Source organism: Acartia tonsa, chromosome 9 (assembly GCF_053477335.1).
Source record: "Acartia tonsa isolate MP-2025a chromosome 9, ASM5347733v1, whole genome shotgun sequence".
NCBI lineage: Eukaryota > Metazoa > Arthropoda > Copepoda > Calanoida > Acartiidae > Acartia > Acartia tonsa.
The window spans coordinates 22,566,357-22,582,319 of NC_137268.1; the positions used below are offsets into that span (position 1 = coordinate 22,566,357).

Sequence of the window (15,963 nt, forward strand, 5' to 3'; positions counted from 1 at the left end):
TTTTATGACGTCATATGGCTGATTTTAGGACACTTTGTCAATTTACCATATTTTTTCTTGATTTAAGAATATATATTTCTAAACTACTATTTTCCTGATTTGCTTCTCCGGAAAGGTGACAGGGATTTGAATGTTCTCTAAAATAAAATTTCAATTAAATAGATAAAAACTAAATCCTTTTAAAACAAGAATGACAACATCCATAAACGCGAAGCACTGAAACGGTAGGACAAACGGACATTAACACTTGTATAGTGTCAGAACTGAATAATCAGAATTGAAAAGTATAAGAGTAAATTTGTTTAAAAACTGCTTGATACAGGATAATGTTTAAGGACATACTTACATTTTTAGGACTTAATTATAGAGATGCTTTGCTTATAATATTGTACTTTGTTGTCCCAGGAATCAATATACCAAAAATCAGACCAAACAGATAATTAGATCATATAAAAATTTGTTGTTAAAAAAATAGAAAAATCAACATGTTTAAAATGGACGTACGGACATTCTGGTAATGATTATAGACTTGCTACGCTCTCTAAATCGTACCTAACTACTACAAGAATCACCATGCAAAGTTTGAAATCGATAGGACAATTCTAACATGCCTAAAATAACGAAAAAAAAGCTATCTATCTCGGACGGACGTACGGACCGACCCTAATTATAGAAAAGTTTTGCTTTTAAAAATGATATAAAATGAATGAAATGAGAAATCTTGAATTCAGGATTTGAGGGATAGACTGTTTTACACCTGCTATCAAAGTTTAGTCTAATTGGCACAAATTAAAAATCATTGGCATAATAATCAAAATTTATCTTTTACTGGACTAATTAAGTAGAATTCTTTTAATTTGTTTTTCCATTAAGATTTCGTAAACTAATAAACAGACTAGATTAATTGAAAATTTTGAAGACTACTAGTTTGGAACTAACCAATCAAACTTCAACAAAATAGCCAAATTTTTTGAGCCAAGGAATATTACAAAACATGTTTACAAAACTTTGGGTACCGTTGTAAATTACAATCCCCTCTCTCCCTGTTGATACTAAAAAGTGTTGAGAATGTGATTTTTATATGAAAATAAATTATGTGATTGCATAATAATTTGCCAAACAGAAATTAAAAGATAAGTAAGCTAAACTGTTGGGGGTAAATTCATTTTTATTTAGGTTATGTACAGCCAAGTAGGAAAAGAGCCCCACAGTGGCTTAAAACCAGGAATGAGGTGTAAACAACAAGCAAAATAAATATAAAATAGTATTTGGGGGGCAGATGTAAAGGTCGTTAATTTTACTATGTGTTGACCCCTAACGCCAGCTGAAATTCACGTATAGATTTCGTGATTTTTGTTCAAATTATTTTCATTGTTAGTATAAGCTGGCCTAAAACAATCTATAATAAGATACACTGTAAGGGAAAACCATATCGGTTCAGCGGTCAGCAAGATTCTACAGTATTCACAGACAGAGCTAGACAGACACAAATCTTGTCACTTTTAAATAATTACTTTACCCGATCCTCCACCTATGATTTGCGAGGTATGCAAATTTGCAAGCTAGCTTTGTTGCTAACACAACGTGTGAACAAATCGACAATTTGCAATCAGCCAATTTCTTGAATTTTGAAAATCAGACAATAATCATATCAAATACCGGGTATAGTCCCTTATGGGGCGATTCTTCGTATTTTTCACAGTAGCTTTTCTCCTATTTCTAGCCTCTGCGGGGGGCTTTAACCCTGCGGGGCCAATTGCCTAACCCTGAGGTGCAATCACATAACACAATATAACCTTACCTAACCTAAGAAGACTTATAAAAAGCAAATTTAAAAATTCGACGAATCGCCCCTTAAGGGACTATTCCCCAAACACCTAGCTAATTGATTTGATAACAGTTTTTCTTAAGAACATTTTTGCAGGTATTGAATTTAAAAGCAGAAAAGGGGAAATTGGACTGTAAATTGTACTGGTGCCCAAAGTTTTATGAAGACGTTTTATCATTCGTTGGGTACTTTTATTAAATTTCAATTGGTTGTGTCAAACGAGCAATGTCCAAATTCAACAACTAATCTACTGAATGGATAAATATTAAATGTGTTTATCCTGATTGGGTATATACATTAATTTATAGTCAATTGTCTTACTCTTAGGATTTATTTCTACCCCCATGTTAAGTAAAGTTCTAAAAGTATATTTCAGGGCTCGTCAGCCGCGCTTAAGCCATATTGAAACTGCCATGCATATTATAACTTTAAAATTCTGCTGGATGTATAGATCTGTTCTAATCAAAATAGACAATCTATTTTTTCAGAATTATTTTTCCCTCATATGCGGGTTTGATTTAAGCTTTTCCGCGTCTGAGAGCCCCAGCATTTTTCATAGTTCAACTATGAATTTGAAAGGTTGAAGCTACTCTATAATTATCTTTGTTTGTTTGTATTTACCTGAGTTGGCTCGACATCTGTACTAGTCTGCTTTGTAACCATCCATTCCTGAAAACAACAACAAAATTCAAATTTATTAAGAAATTAACTCCAATTATTTTGAAATCATTATAGTTTTACTGAAGTAAACTTTAAAGTCTTTTCCTATAGTGCTTCAAAACCGATTAATATCTGCTGGATTGGAACCGGTTCTCAGTCATTCTAAAAATCAAATATAGCATCGTATTATAGACAGCTTTCCACGGATTTTAAAATGTTAAAATAAGATTTAAACTAATTTTGGTAGCCCCGAGGGGCCGAAGTTTGTTGATGAACGTTCTTAAAAACCAGCTAAAATAACTAGGTGTATCTATGTGAGCAAGATCTCTAAACAGGAAAGATCAATTAAGTAACCTCCTCCCCCCCCCCAAAAAAAAAAGCTGCTTGTACTTTCGCACAAGAGAAAACATTTTGCGCAAAAAAAATAATTTGAGTGAAATTAGCGCCAAAGTATTGCAATACTCAAACTAAACATTGCAAAAATTTTCTGTCTCAAATATTCTAAATCTTTTGACACAAAAAAGAAGCATTCATTTTTTTCTAATTCAAAGGTATCTGTTTCCTTTCATAACTTTTTATCATCATATAAAAGTAACGGGATGTCTGTCTCAAGACATCTCTAATTGCAGGACCAATATAAATTTACAGTGAAGCTTCTTATAATTTTACAATGGAAATGGGCGCAGCCACTGGTAAAATAGAAACTTTTTTCTCTAAGAAAATAATTTTTTTAATGTCTTTTCTTTATTCCTTTTACATTTTTTAGACAAAAATACTTATACGTCATCATTAAGTCATATTTTTGACATTTTGATATATGCTCTTTAGAAATTTTGTACATTGTGTACAACAGAGTTGCTAAAAAAGATTAGTATAGATTTTTATACAAAAATCTGTCATATCTAAAGACTAAGATATACATAAGAGCTGGATCTTTAAATCATTTTAGTGGTGAGCCAGATCGGGGTGCGCCGAATTTCAGCCAATCACAGCGCGGCATTTCATAAAATGCTGTGCCCTCATTGGTGGAAAGTTGGCTCACCCCGATCTGGCTCACCACTAAAATGATTTAAAGATCCAGCTAAGGTGTCGACAAAATTTGAACTCTTATTTGAATAACGGAACTCTTATTTGAATAACGACAATTTTTTTTTAAAAAAAGTAGCAATCCTGGATCTTATGGAACAAGACAATGAACGACAATGAACGATTAATTGATGATATTATGATAAACAAAATTTCCCTGTTAGATAAAAATTATTGGTAAAAAAGTGTAGACACAGCTGGATTACATCAAGATTTAATAATAGAGAATCTGTAGTTTTCAAAGGCTACGAATGTGTGAACAAATCTTTAAAAAAAACTTTGGGTACCAGTAGCGAAAAGTAAAAGTTAATTATTGCATCGTGTAAAAAAGCTTCCTGTTGATAGGAAAATGAAAGATTAGAAGATTAATTTCAGTTTTGATGGCCCTGAGTGACATAAGGCACGTGACAACAAAACTGGTATTAATTTTATAATTTATATTTAACTATTTCTTTAAAATTGTCTGTAATATAATATGATACATGATTTTTAAGTATGGTTCGGAACCGATAATAAAACAGCGGATATTAATCGGTTTCAAAGTTATACTAAAAGATTGGGGAATAGTCCCTTTCTTGGCAACGCCCCTTGAGGGGCGATTCGTCGTATTTTTAAAATGGCTTTTTTATAGGTTATCTTAGGTTAGGTTAGGTTATATTGGGTTAGAAGATTGTCCCCACAGGGGCTAGAAATAGAAGAAAACCTCTGCGAAAAATACGAAGAATCGCCCCTTAAAGTGCGTTGCCACGAAGGGGACCATACCCAAAGATTCACAAAAAATATTATCTTTACCTTATGATTTTTGGTAGAATTTGTGTTTCCCATGATGGTAAGTTCTTATTTCTTTTCTTCTCAGTTGTCTTATCCTAGCTGTTTATTAGGGATTAAAATACATTTAAAATACAATTATGGAGGTATATTACACTGAAAGAAAACTTAAGCCTTTTGTTATCATATTACTGGTAATATTTTACTGTTTTTACAAGGTTTGTTTATTTTTAAATGGAAGAGTAGTTGGAGCCAATGGGGTTATTCTATTTGTGCAATATCTATTTTTTTAATACCACAGAGGCCTTGTAGATAAATCAAATCATTGTCAAACATTGATCCAAGACAACCAACTTTTTGATTGCATAGTTTTTGACAGAAGTCTTAAAGTTATGTCTTTATATGGACCAAGACATTCATACTTTTATAGCAATAATCATTACCTTTTTCATTTTCTTAATTATGTATAATGCCACTGCAATCAGCGAATATATATTTCTAATGACCTATCCCTGTATACCTAATGTTAAAATTTGTTCTGTAACTTAAGAAATGACGTCATTAGCTCCGTGTCTGCAACATTTAACATCTTCTGAAATATAAAAAGAAAATTTGTTCAAATTTTAAGCCAGGTACAGTCACAGATTTAGATCAGAGTTCTAAAAAACAATCAGTATTTAAGATAATGGACAACAAATGAACCCCCAATCATATTAAACAAAATTAAACCCCATTTAGATCAAAATTATTGGTGGAAAAGTATTTACACTGCTAGATTATATCAACCAATCAGTATTTAATTAATATTACCCTAAATTTTTAAGCCAACGAATAATAAAATGTTTCAAAACTTTGGGTTCCCATACAATCTACAGTTCATTGTACCCTCCCTCCCTGCAATAAGCTGTCAAATATGAACATAATATCTAAATATTTTCATGTCAAACAGGAATTTAATTTGTCACCCTATAGTTTCATAAAGGTATGTAAATTTTATTCAATGTTAGAAATTAATTGAACTATTTGATATGGCAGACGAGTAGTACAAATGCCACCTCCCCTTGGCAACACTCCCTTATTTTCAACATTTAAAAAAGTATTTCTAACCCTTAAGGGACTTTCACCCTGTAATGTAAAAAAAACAAAAACTCGAGCAACTTTTTATCAAACTTTGTGTGGCTTTTTTTTGGCTAAAGTTAAAATGCTGTTTTACATTAAACACAAGACCGTAGACAGCTATAAATGACTAGATATTTTTCAGATATAAGCTAATTAATAGAGATAAGAAAGAAAATTAAATCAAATCAAAATACCAATAATATGTGTATTATACCAGGATTTCTCAATTCTCAATACTATTTTGTGAATCAAATTCATAGAGCCTATAAGATATTTTTTTGTTTGGGATTTTTTCTCCTTACCACGCACTTCTGCAATTTTCAGAGAGATTTTTTAGAAAGAATTGATGGACAGAAAGGGGTCAGTAAAGGCTAAACGCTGCATGTAAAAAAATGTAAAAATCGGAAAGTATTTTTGGTGAAATATTAGCACTTCCCTGTCTAGTGGAGCAAAGAATTCGATCTCTCTACTTTAATTTTAATATATAATTTGGTTAGCCTATAAAAAGAATTATTTGGCATTTGCAATATTTGTTTAATTGAGTATTTTTTACTTTAGTGTGACATTTAATAAAATAATATATATTATACTTAATATTTTTTCATTTTTGGGGGGGGTTGGGGGTGTCCCACCCCCCAAGAAAATAGCCTAAAACCACCACAGGACCAGTAGGTATAATCCCTGAAGAGTAAATCCGATCGTTTCAGTGGTTACCGATATCTGAAGGGACAGACGGACGGACAGACAGACAGACATCAAGCTACTTTGTATTATAGATAGGTGCTCTGAGGGATGCGGGTTGGGTAATATGAAAACCCAATTTTTCAATGTTAGATTTTAAAATAGATAAAAAGAAGAAGTTTTCTTGAAGTATCTCTTAGAAGTTGGGTCTAAAAATATGGAGAAAAAAACTTCCCGGTATCTATAACAAGATTTTTAGAAAAATGAAAATCAAATCGGGCCAGCAATTACCGAGATCTTTGAGTATATACACCTAGCTATACACAAACATTCACACATTTACATCATACCTCTTTTATGTATAAACTAGCGGCTTTGCCCCTTGCCTCAAGAGGTAACCTTACTTTTTAGAGAGAAAAAAAAGCTAAATAACGTTTCAAGACAGTTAGAAAAGCTTCCTTGAAATAGAATTCAGTTATTAGCAAGTTTTTAATGTACAGACAGAAAAACATTATTTTTTATATCATAAGATTTAAGATATTAGGGACTAGGCTTGTAGTACAAATTAAGACCATCAGTTTTGCCTGGTCTTAGCAGCTTCTAGTGCCTAATAAAAATTCCGTCATACAATACAAATAACAAATAATATGCCAGTATACATTTATATTAACCAATGGTAAATTGTATACTGGCCTATCATTAGTCATTTGTTTTGTATTACGTCATTTTATATAGACAATATAAGCTGCTTCTGCCTGATCTACTAGAAAGGCTATGAAAATAATTATAGAGATGCTATGCAACCCAAATTTTATCTGTTCTAATTGCCACTTGCAACGAACAATTATAGGTACAACAAAAACATTTCTATTTTTAACAGAAGCAAATAACAACAATTTGTAACTTTCAATGGAGTAAAGAAAATTTACAAATGAAACTACTTACAAAATAATAAACAAGAGAGGAAAAAATTAATCCTATTATATAAAGTGGTAAGATTTTTTTGTATGAAGCATAAGATCTTATTAACTATTGAACTGATTGAGTTCTCCATTTAAGGGAAGCTTAATGTAGGTCCTGGAATAGTGTTAGGCTATTTTTTATTTAGATTTATGTCTTGGGATGGTTTTATGCTATTTTCTTTCCATCGTTTCCCCTTGAATTAAAAAAGCTCCTAGATTCTAGGGGCTCAGCTGCTAGTTTATACTGCAAATGCTAACTATTTTTCTGCGCTTTCTCTTCTCTTAGAATTCAGTGCTTGAGGCGCACCCTCTAGTAATAAAAAGTGGTGCCAATTTTTATTTAGTAATAGAAAGTGGTGCCAATTTTTATTTAGTAATAGAAAGTAGTGCCATTTTTGTGGTTGAAGCAAAAGATTTTAGGATGAAACATTAAATATAACTTAGGTTGGTTTAGACAGGTTTTCGCGGATATCAAAATTAAAAATAAAAGATTTAAAACAGTTTTGTTAGCCACGATGGGCCAAAGACCTAGGCTAACAAAACTGGTATTAATTTTATGATTTTATTTTGATACTTTTGGGAAATTGTCTGTAATACGATGCTATACATAATTTTACAGTCTGGCTGAGAACCGGTTATAATCCAGCGGACGTTGATCGGTTTTGAAGCCATACTGGAAAAATACTAATGAATTATGCAAAGTTTTTTTTTATTTATTGCAAATTTAAAACTTACATGACATTGAAAAGTTTTTTTTTAAATATTTAAAAAATTCAAAAAAGGTCTAGGGATAGGTAATCTGAAAATAAACATTTTGTCTTTAATCAAAAGTTATCATTGAAATGACAAAATGTGGTTTTTATAAAGTTTTTTTTTGCTATAGGCGAGTTGGAATCAAAATATATTTTATTGTGGTTACTGGTTCCCTATTCCTGATTTAAAATATCTCCGTGGGAGGTATTCGATCTCTAAAGCACTCTTAACATATTTGATCAAAACAAGAATTACAACATCCATAATAGTAAAGCGCTGCATATCACAGGGTCAGACAAACAGACACATTAACAAATGTGGAGTAATAACGGTTTCAAAGTATTTAAACTTATTTAGAAGCATGAATAAAAATACTGTTTAATCTATGAATTGCGTTAAATGCAGGATACATACGTACATACAATTTAAAACTTCATTATAAAGATACTTCGCGATTTACATTTTGCCTAATCTAACTAGGAATTAATATTCTAATAATAAAGTAAATAGGAAAATTATATCATTAACAAAGTTGGTCTCAAAATCAAATAAATTATCAGGTTAAAAAATAAAATAAAAAATTTCTGATAATGATTAAAGAGGTTTTACTGACGTACGAACGGACGGAACGACCATAACATAAAAATAAGAGTAGGTGTTAAAGATTTCACTGATAATTAATGTTCTAATAATTATCAATAAAAATTGTGCTAATAAATCATCAGGTCAAAAACGAAAATAACGTCTTTCTGATAATGATTAAAGAGTTGGTACTGACATACTGACGGAACGACCCTAACATAAAAATAAGAGTAGGTGTTAAAGATTTTAATGGTAAGCTTTATATTAATAACAAACAAGCTTCATAAATTACAGCTGTTTCTGAGATTTTGGGGTAATTAAGACACTAAAACCTTTCTATTTTATATTATTGATTGGCATACCTAGTAGTAAATAACTACCCCTCCCCTCCTCAATCTTTTAAAATATTTATAGTTTGCTTGATTCACTTCACCAAGAGATTCGATTGATAATGAGTATTTTTTACTTTATATACATATATTTCGGAATGATGAGGTAGACTTTTTCCTTTTAAATTGGGTTGAGATAGATTTCTAACTGAATAGTTTATTAATATTTTAAATATTTCCATTTTAGCATTCGTTTCGTTAGTAGAAGTTAATACTTGCTTGATAGTTTTAATATTTGCAATATCTTATTACATTTAGTATTTATTGAATTTTTAGATAAATGTATTGATATATATATTTTAAGTGATATAGATTATTTATAATCAGTTAAAAATTCATGTTTGACCTAATTTTTTTGAAAGGCTAAATAATTATGCTTAATGTATGTAACATTACAGGAGCAGAGCGCTTCAGTAAATTATTATTCATGAAAAAAGTAAAAGCTTATCATTAAAACCTCCACATAGGTAAATTTCTAACCAAACAAATGCTTTTATAACAAGGCAAATTATATATCTTGTAAGGCCAATGTTTTTTAGCTCTTCTATTCTTTCATTGGTTGTCACATTGCAACTCTTGTTCTCATAGGCTAAAGATGTACTATCCTTGTTGGTTTAAATTATAAACCTCCTCTCTGATTGGTCAAACATAAACAAATCCACTTTTCTATTATTAGCTTAGATTCTAAACTTTCTCTCTGATTGGTAAAATACAAAAGCATACACTTTTCTCTCATTGTATATTAAATTATAAAACATGTTCCCTTATTGGTCACTTACAGAAACAACCTTCTATTATTGGCTTAAGTTCTAAACTTGCTCTCTGATTGGTAACTTACAGACAGAAACTTTTCTCTTATTGGCTTAAATTATAAACTTGCCCTATGATTGGTCATATACATTAACAATCACAAAGTAATGTCATTTTAAGTAATTTAGAAATAAAAATAAAATTATTTAGAAATTTTATTAATCGTGAAATAAAGCTATGCTTTTCTGGAAGAAATAAATTCTTTTTTTTTTAACATTTACATTAGCTACTAATTACTTAAACACTAAATCTTAGAATAAATGTATATACTAGAGATATAAAAATATATAAAAAATAATACTTTCAATTTATCATTTATTCACTTGTTTCTTGGTAATTTGATTTCATAAAATTTATCACGAAGTTTTAGATCTATGTTAGGTATGAATGCGCCTGATTAACATCCAAAATATTTACTCCTCTTTTAATGCATTTATTTTATGGCCAATTTAACAACATCTTTACTGCTGGGCCAAATTAATAATAAATTTGATGATTTTATCTTTGACATGATGTGTAAACAGATTAGTATTTTTAAAACATATTTCTAACAGCGCGGCTACTGTTTATTTTACCGTACGTCTGATGTGCATTTTAAGACACATTTCAAGTAGCGCAGATACTTTATTACTTGCTAATTTTACTGTACGTCTGACCAACTGAAAGTAAACCACAGTAAACAAACATACATACATATTGACAATTGAACCGAACTATTTTCAAAACTTAATATACAATTATTTGTTTCATATCTTCACTATTTATATACTTATTTTCATTAGAACATTAAATTTATTAAACCTCTAATAATATTTTCAAATTAAAGTTCTTATCAAATAAGGCTTCAACCCCGATTAACGTCCGCTGGATTAGAACCGGTTCTCAGTTATACTGTAAAATTATGTATAGCATCGTATAACAGACAATATTTCACGAATATTAAAATTAAAATCTTAAGATTAAAACCAGCTTTGTTAACCCGGTTCCTCGGCCCCTATGGTTTACTAAAACTGGTTTTAATCTTATAAATTTATAATTGAGATATCCGCGAAAAGCTGTCAATAATACGATGCAATAAATAACTATTTTATACATCTCTTAATTCGCATTTTTCTGTTGCTGCGCTTCTTAAGGATACGTGTATGTATTTGTTCTTGTTACAAAAAAAACTATTTGACAAATTTGAAATGCGGCGTCACCGTCAATTTAATGATAAAATATTTCACATTTAAATATGTTATTTCAGTAATTTTTAGTAGCGCAGCAACTCTTAAATTATAGTTTGTAAGTACGTCCAAGTAACTGTTAATCCGAGAGAGACAATACATAGACTGTAACTTACACCAGTTACCAATCTTTTTTTAAAACAAAACGGTTTAAAAAGGCTTCGTGGACTTTTATTAAATCTAGGCAATGGTAAAAAAAGCAATGTTCAAGTTTTTACACCAAAAAAATAACTTACATTTTAAATCTACAAACCTCTAATTTGTTTTAATATTGAAAATTTGTGCCGAAAATTAAGGAAACAAATATCATTAACATTTTTTCCGCAGGTCAAAATATACATTATCTATCTTTTTCACTTTGCACAATGCTAGGTAATACCAACCAATCAAAATTCGATAAAGTTCCCGAAACTTTTTAGCCAACGACTGGTGATAAAGTGTTGTCATAAAACTTTGGGTACAAGTAAAATCACTTTTATGAAAGTATAGGATTTAATTGTTTTTTTTCTGTTTGATACTTAAATTAAATAAAACTTAATGAACCTAAAATTTGTACAAATTTTTCTTTTCTTTACCAAATAACCTTGGTAATCTTGCTATAAGAATTTATACAAACACAACACACACGCACACACACACACAAACACAATCACAAACACACAAGTGACACTAGAGCCACGAGATGACGGTCAGTCTATTGTACTCTTTCCCCCTTCCCCTTTCTCTACCTTTTCTCTTTTACCCTTTTCTCCTCTTTTTCTTGCCTTCTTTTTACTCACGCCTTGTTAGTGTAAGTAATGTCCTTCCCCAAATATTTTCTCCTACTGTTATCCAATTACCAGGTACAAACAATTTTAATTAAACAATAGTAAAAAGAATAAGGACTATTTTAACAAAAATCACAAAATTTTCACTTCTTTAGTTCACTTTTAATATTATTTATGCTCTTATTATTAAAAATAATCACTAAATATTTGAGATGATATTTGAGAAGCACACATAATATTGATTTTAAGGTCAGGTACAATGATATGTGTATGTATGTACAGCTTTCTATAAGGACTAGAGGCTTAGGGACAAGCTTCTGTATTACTACTAGCATGCTCTTGGACAGGGGCCAGCTATTCATTTACACACACTCACACACACACTAACAAACAAACTAATATACTTTAGGAAATTAGAAACCTATTGATAAAAGACATTTTCTAGGAAAGACATACAAACAAACACAAATAATCATAGGCATGTTGAACAAAACAAGGAAAATTATACTTTACCTTTAGAGATTTATCTGTTTTTGCTCGCAATAGAGTTTTATAATAATTTGTGTTTCGGGTTCGAATCCTAGCACTAGAATTATACAAAAAGCTAGGATTACTATGTACTAAGAAAACATCTATGATTAAAAGTAGGAGGATTTATGTCTGTCCGTTTTCATGTAGTTTAAGATCTCACAAACCGCTAGAATTTTAGTTTACACTAGAATATCCAAATTATGGTTTTAGAATATTTAGGAACATATAAGCTTAATCAAATGAAACCTTTTGAACCTTTGAGAAGCTTTACTGATGAGGAATACACAATAAGACCAGCAGTTAACAAGATCAAACTGTGCAAACATACCCTATCCTTTTGTATAAAGTACTAAGATTGCAATACCCACTGAACAGAAAATATATTAGCGTATACGCACCTAGAGGCCTCTAGGGAAACTTTAGGTGGGGGGTGGGGTGTGAGAAGTCGACTTCCTACTACTCCAATTTTTCATTATTAGTTTAAAAAAAGAGTGAGAAAGAAAAAACCTTATTATCATAAACCTTCCCAGGACCTATGAGAAGCTATATTGTAAAGAAAACCCATATCGGTTAAGCGGTTAACAAGATCCTTAGGTACAGACAGACATTCTGTTACTCTTATATAAGGATGATAGGATGCACACTTATAATATAGAGGCTAAAGTAAAGCATTTGAAATATTGCAAATATTCTATCTCTTCTACAATTTGCAAAGGGGGGTAGAGTGCAAAAAAATAATCGTCAGAAAAGATCAAAAGTTCACTTAGATTCAAAATAAATTGTTCATTTTATTAAAGGGACAGTAATCAAAAATTAAAATTATTGAATTTAAATTCAAAGTTTGAATTGAATTATACGTTAATGTATTGGTCACCTTTTAGTAGTGAAGCTACTCTATAATTCAATTTATCTGTCCGTTCGTGATTATGTGACGCAATGGGGAAATTGTGATTTTATCGTCTTCTATTTAAGATAAACTGTTTATTTTTGTGAAGATACCTGTAAACAAAGAGAATCCATCATAAAAATTACTTGGTCCATCAGTCTGTTGTCGGTTATGCTACAAAAGACATTTATATATTGATTCTTCTCTTTTTTTCTTTTCCTCCATCTTTTATTAACAGCTGGACATCTTTATGTGTAGTTATCGAAGGGTGTTGTCTCCCTTGTTTATATTTTGAAATAGATATTTGCCTAAAAATTGCATGAGACCTGGGTTTCTAAAAGAATGAAAAATAATTCCTTGACCCAGCAAACCGTAATTTGCCATATTGAACACTGAAATACTCCTGTAAATAATTAAATTCTGTATTTTTTTATTTACCCTATTGTACAATATGTGACAACTGCATTACAGACACACACACCGACAGACATGTAACAATTACTATGGAGCTTCGTTATTAAAAATTTCAAAACTAGCCCAATGGACATAGAATATATGTGGATGTTATGATAGGGAAAAAATTGTTGACAATTTAGCTTGCTTCCATAAAATTCGTTTATTGGTCACTCCTTTCATCCAGTAGGCAGGGAGGGGATGGGTTAAAGGATTGTAAGAGGGTAATTGTTATTTTAGCCTGCTGCATATTTTACTTTATTAGATGAAAATCTGATGTAAGATCCAAGTAATAATATAGCCAATTATTATTATTGCCTGTTAGTTCTCATTAAATAGGCCACACACAATGGTTCTCCAATCTTCCTTGGATTGGGAATGGGCATGTTTTGAGGCATTACTGAAAGATGATATTTTGATTTATCCAATACTGTCCTTTTAATTATTCCCTGGAACACATGAGTTTTGTGTGTGGAGATTTGTCATGGATCATAACAAATTCAGCGGCATTATGTACGCTGGTCCCCAAAGTCCTTAAAATAAGCCAAAATAAGAAAAGTTGCATTAGTTCCAGTACTTAAATTGTAAGCCAGCTAATAAATAAAATTTTAAGTCCATTGGCCCACCCATCACCACTGTGTAAGATTAAATTTATAATATATCCAATACTGTCCCTTTAATTATTCTGTGGAACACATGAGTTTTGTGTGAGTAGATTAAATCTTGTCTTGTTTATATAATCTAGGGGATATCAGGGGATATGTCATCTCAGAATACAAATTCATTTTCATTAAGTAGCGAAATGTCTTTCATCATAATTGCCAATAATCTCTTTTTTGTAGAGCGTAGGCCACGAACAAAGATTCTCTAATTTTATTTGGATTTGGCACGACTTGAGGCATCGCTGGGAGGCTGTTCTTTATTTTATAACAATATCTATGAGCTTTGCTTCTTATGAGTTTTGTCATCCTTGTTTAGTTTAAATATGTATGTATAGATATAACTTACTTTATCATAAGTCCAGCACCTAACTATTCTTCAAACAGGCAACTTAACGTCCGTTTGTTCTACTGTCCATCTAAGAAAGAAAAGACAATCAACTTTATCTGTTTCTTAGTAGCGTTTGTATATCCGGCCGTTTGTCCGTCCAATACCTATCCATCCTTCTATCAAATTTCTAAATCGTCAGTCCGTCTGACTATAACGCATGGTAAATTAAGCCAAACGTTGATAATCTAAGAAGTCTCATCCCCTAATTTCCCTGATGCATATAAATAGCTTTTATAGAAAATATATTTAATCTTGGATTGTGATTAATGCTTTCAGGGGAATATATTATTCCACAATAAAAATATTAAAACTAATCCTTCATTCAATTTTATAAGTAGTTAAGTTATTTAAAGATTTAAATCCACAAAATAAAAAAATATGAAAAATAACTGACATTGATTTTTTTGAAACATCTATATGTCTTCACTTTAAAATGTAATTAAAAGCGAAGCTTTTCTAAACTTGTTATAAGTAAGAATTTTTATTGCAGTTTCTTAAAAATCATTGACGTTTTTTTCTTCTTGAAAACCATGGATAATTATGTAAACAAGGATGACAACATCCATAAAAGCGAAACACTGAAACGGTTGGACAAACAGATATTAACACTTGTATAGTGTCAGAACTGAATAATCAGGATATAAATGTACTAGAGTTGGCTCGATATAATTATTTCCCTATTGGCTAGTTTTCTATATGCATATCTATTTCTCAATAAATCTATTTTCCTCACCCGGCATTACTATCTAAAAGAAAGTAAATATTTAATAATTTAAATGATTTTTAAAAGATTTTTTTAAATTATATTTTTTTTTTCTTTACATTACCATCACCAAAGGGTTAATGATGATGATTACAATTTTAGTTTAATATTTGAACACACAAAATGTCGCCACAATCGAATTCTTTTAAAACATAGTTTTCTTAAATTTATCATATTATAAATTTAAATTTTCTTTTTTATGATTAGAAATTAAATACATCAATATAAGGTAAATAGCAACATGAAATGAAAAAAATGAATTTATTTTTAATAAAGTAAAATAATGGGTCTTATCGTTCTGGGCAATGAGAGTTTATTATGGATTATTGGAGCACTATGAGTTTTAATCATATATTCCTTGGAAAACTTGAGCTCGTTTATAGACATTTATTTCCTATATAGATCTGACATGGATCTTGAAGCAATTAAGCAGGCCGTTTTGTACATGTTAAAAATTGGAAGATTTCATTAAATAAAAGTAATCGCAAATATACTTAGTAAATAAGAGACGAAGCAAAATTTTTTTTTAAACTGCTTGATTTAGGATAATGTTTATGGACATACTTACATTTTTAGGACTTGATTATAGAATTGCTTCACTTATAACATTGTACTTTGTTATCACAGGAATCAATTTACCAATAATCAG

The 15,963-nt window shown here is 30.5% G+C and overlaps 1 protein-coding gene across 3 annotated transcripts in view; it reads right to left on the reverse strand.

Annotated features, from left to right (window-relative positions):
- Nucleotides 1–4,936, reverse strand: part of LOC145328518 (uncharacterized) — a 61,942-nt gene extending 57,006 nt beyond the window's left edge. For 2 of the 3 annotated variants that reach the window (XM_080172230.1, XM_080172228.1), the window contains exons 1-4: nucleotides 4,863–4,936; nucleotides 4,367–4,444; nucleotides 2,450–2,497; nucleotides 95–137 (exon numbers count right to left, since the gene is read on the reverse strand). In XM_080172230.1, coding sequence (XP_080028356.1) covers nucleotides 95–137; nucleotides 2,450–2,497; nucleotides 4,367–4,399 — 124 coding nt within the window. In that variant the 5' untranslated portion in view covers nucleotides 4,400–4,444; nucleotides 4,863–4,936. The remainder of the gene's footprint in view (nucleotides 1–94; nucleotides 138–2,449; nucleotides 2,498–4,366; nucleotides 4,445–4,862) is intronic. The other variant, XM_080172229.1, reaches the window with a different exon arrangement.
- Nucleotides 4,937–15,963: the final 11,027 nt, after the last annotated feature.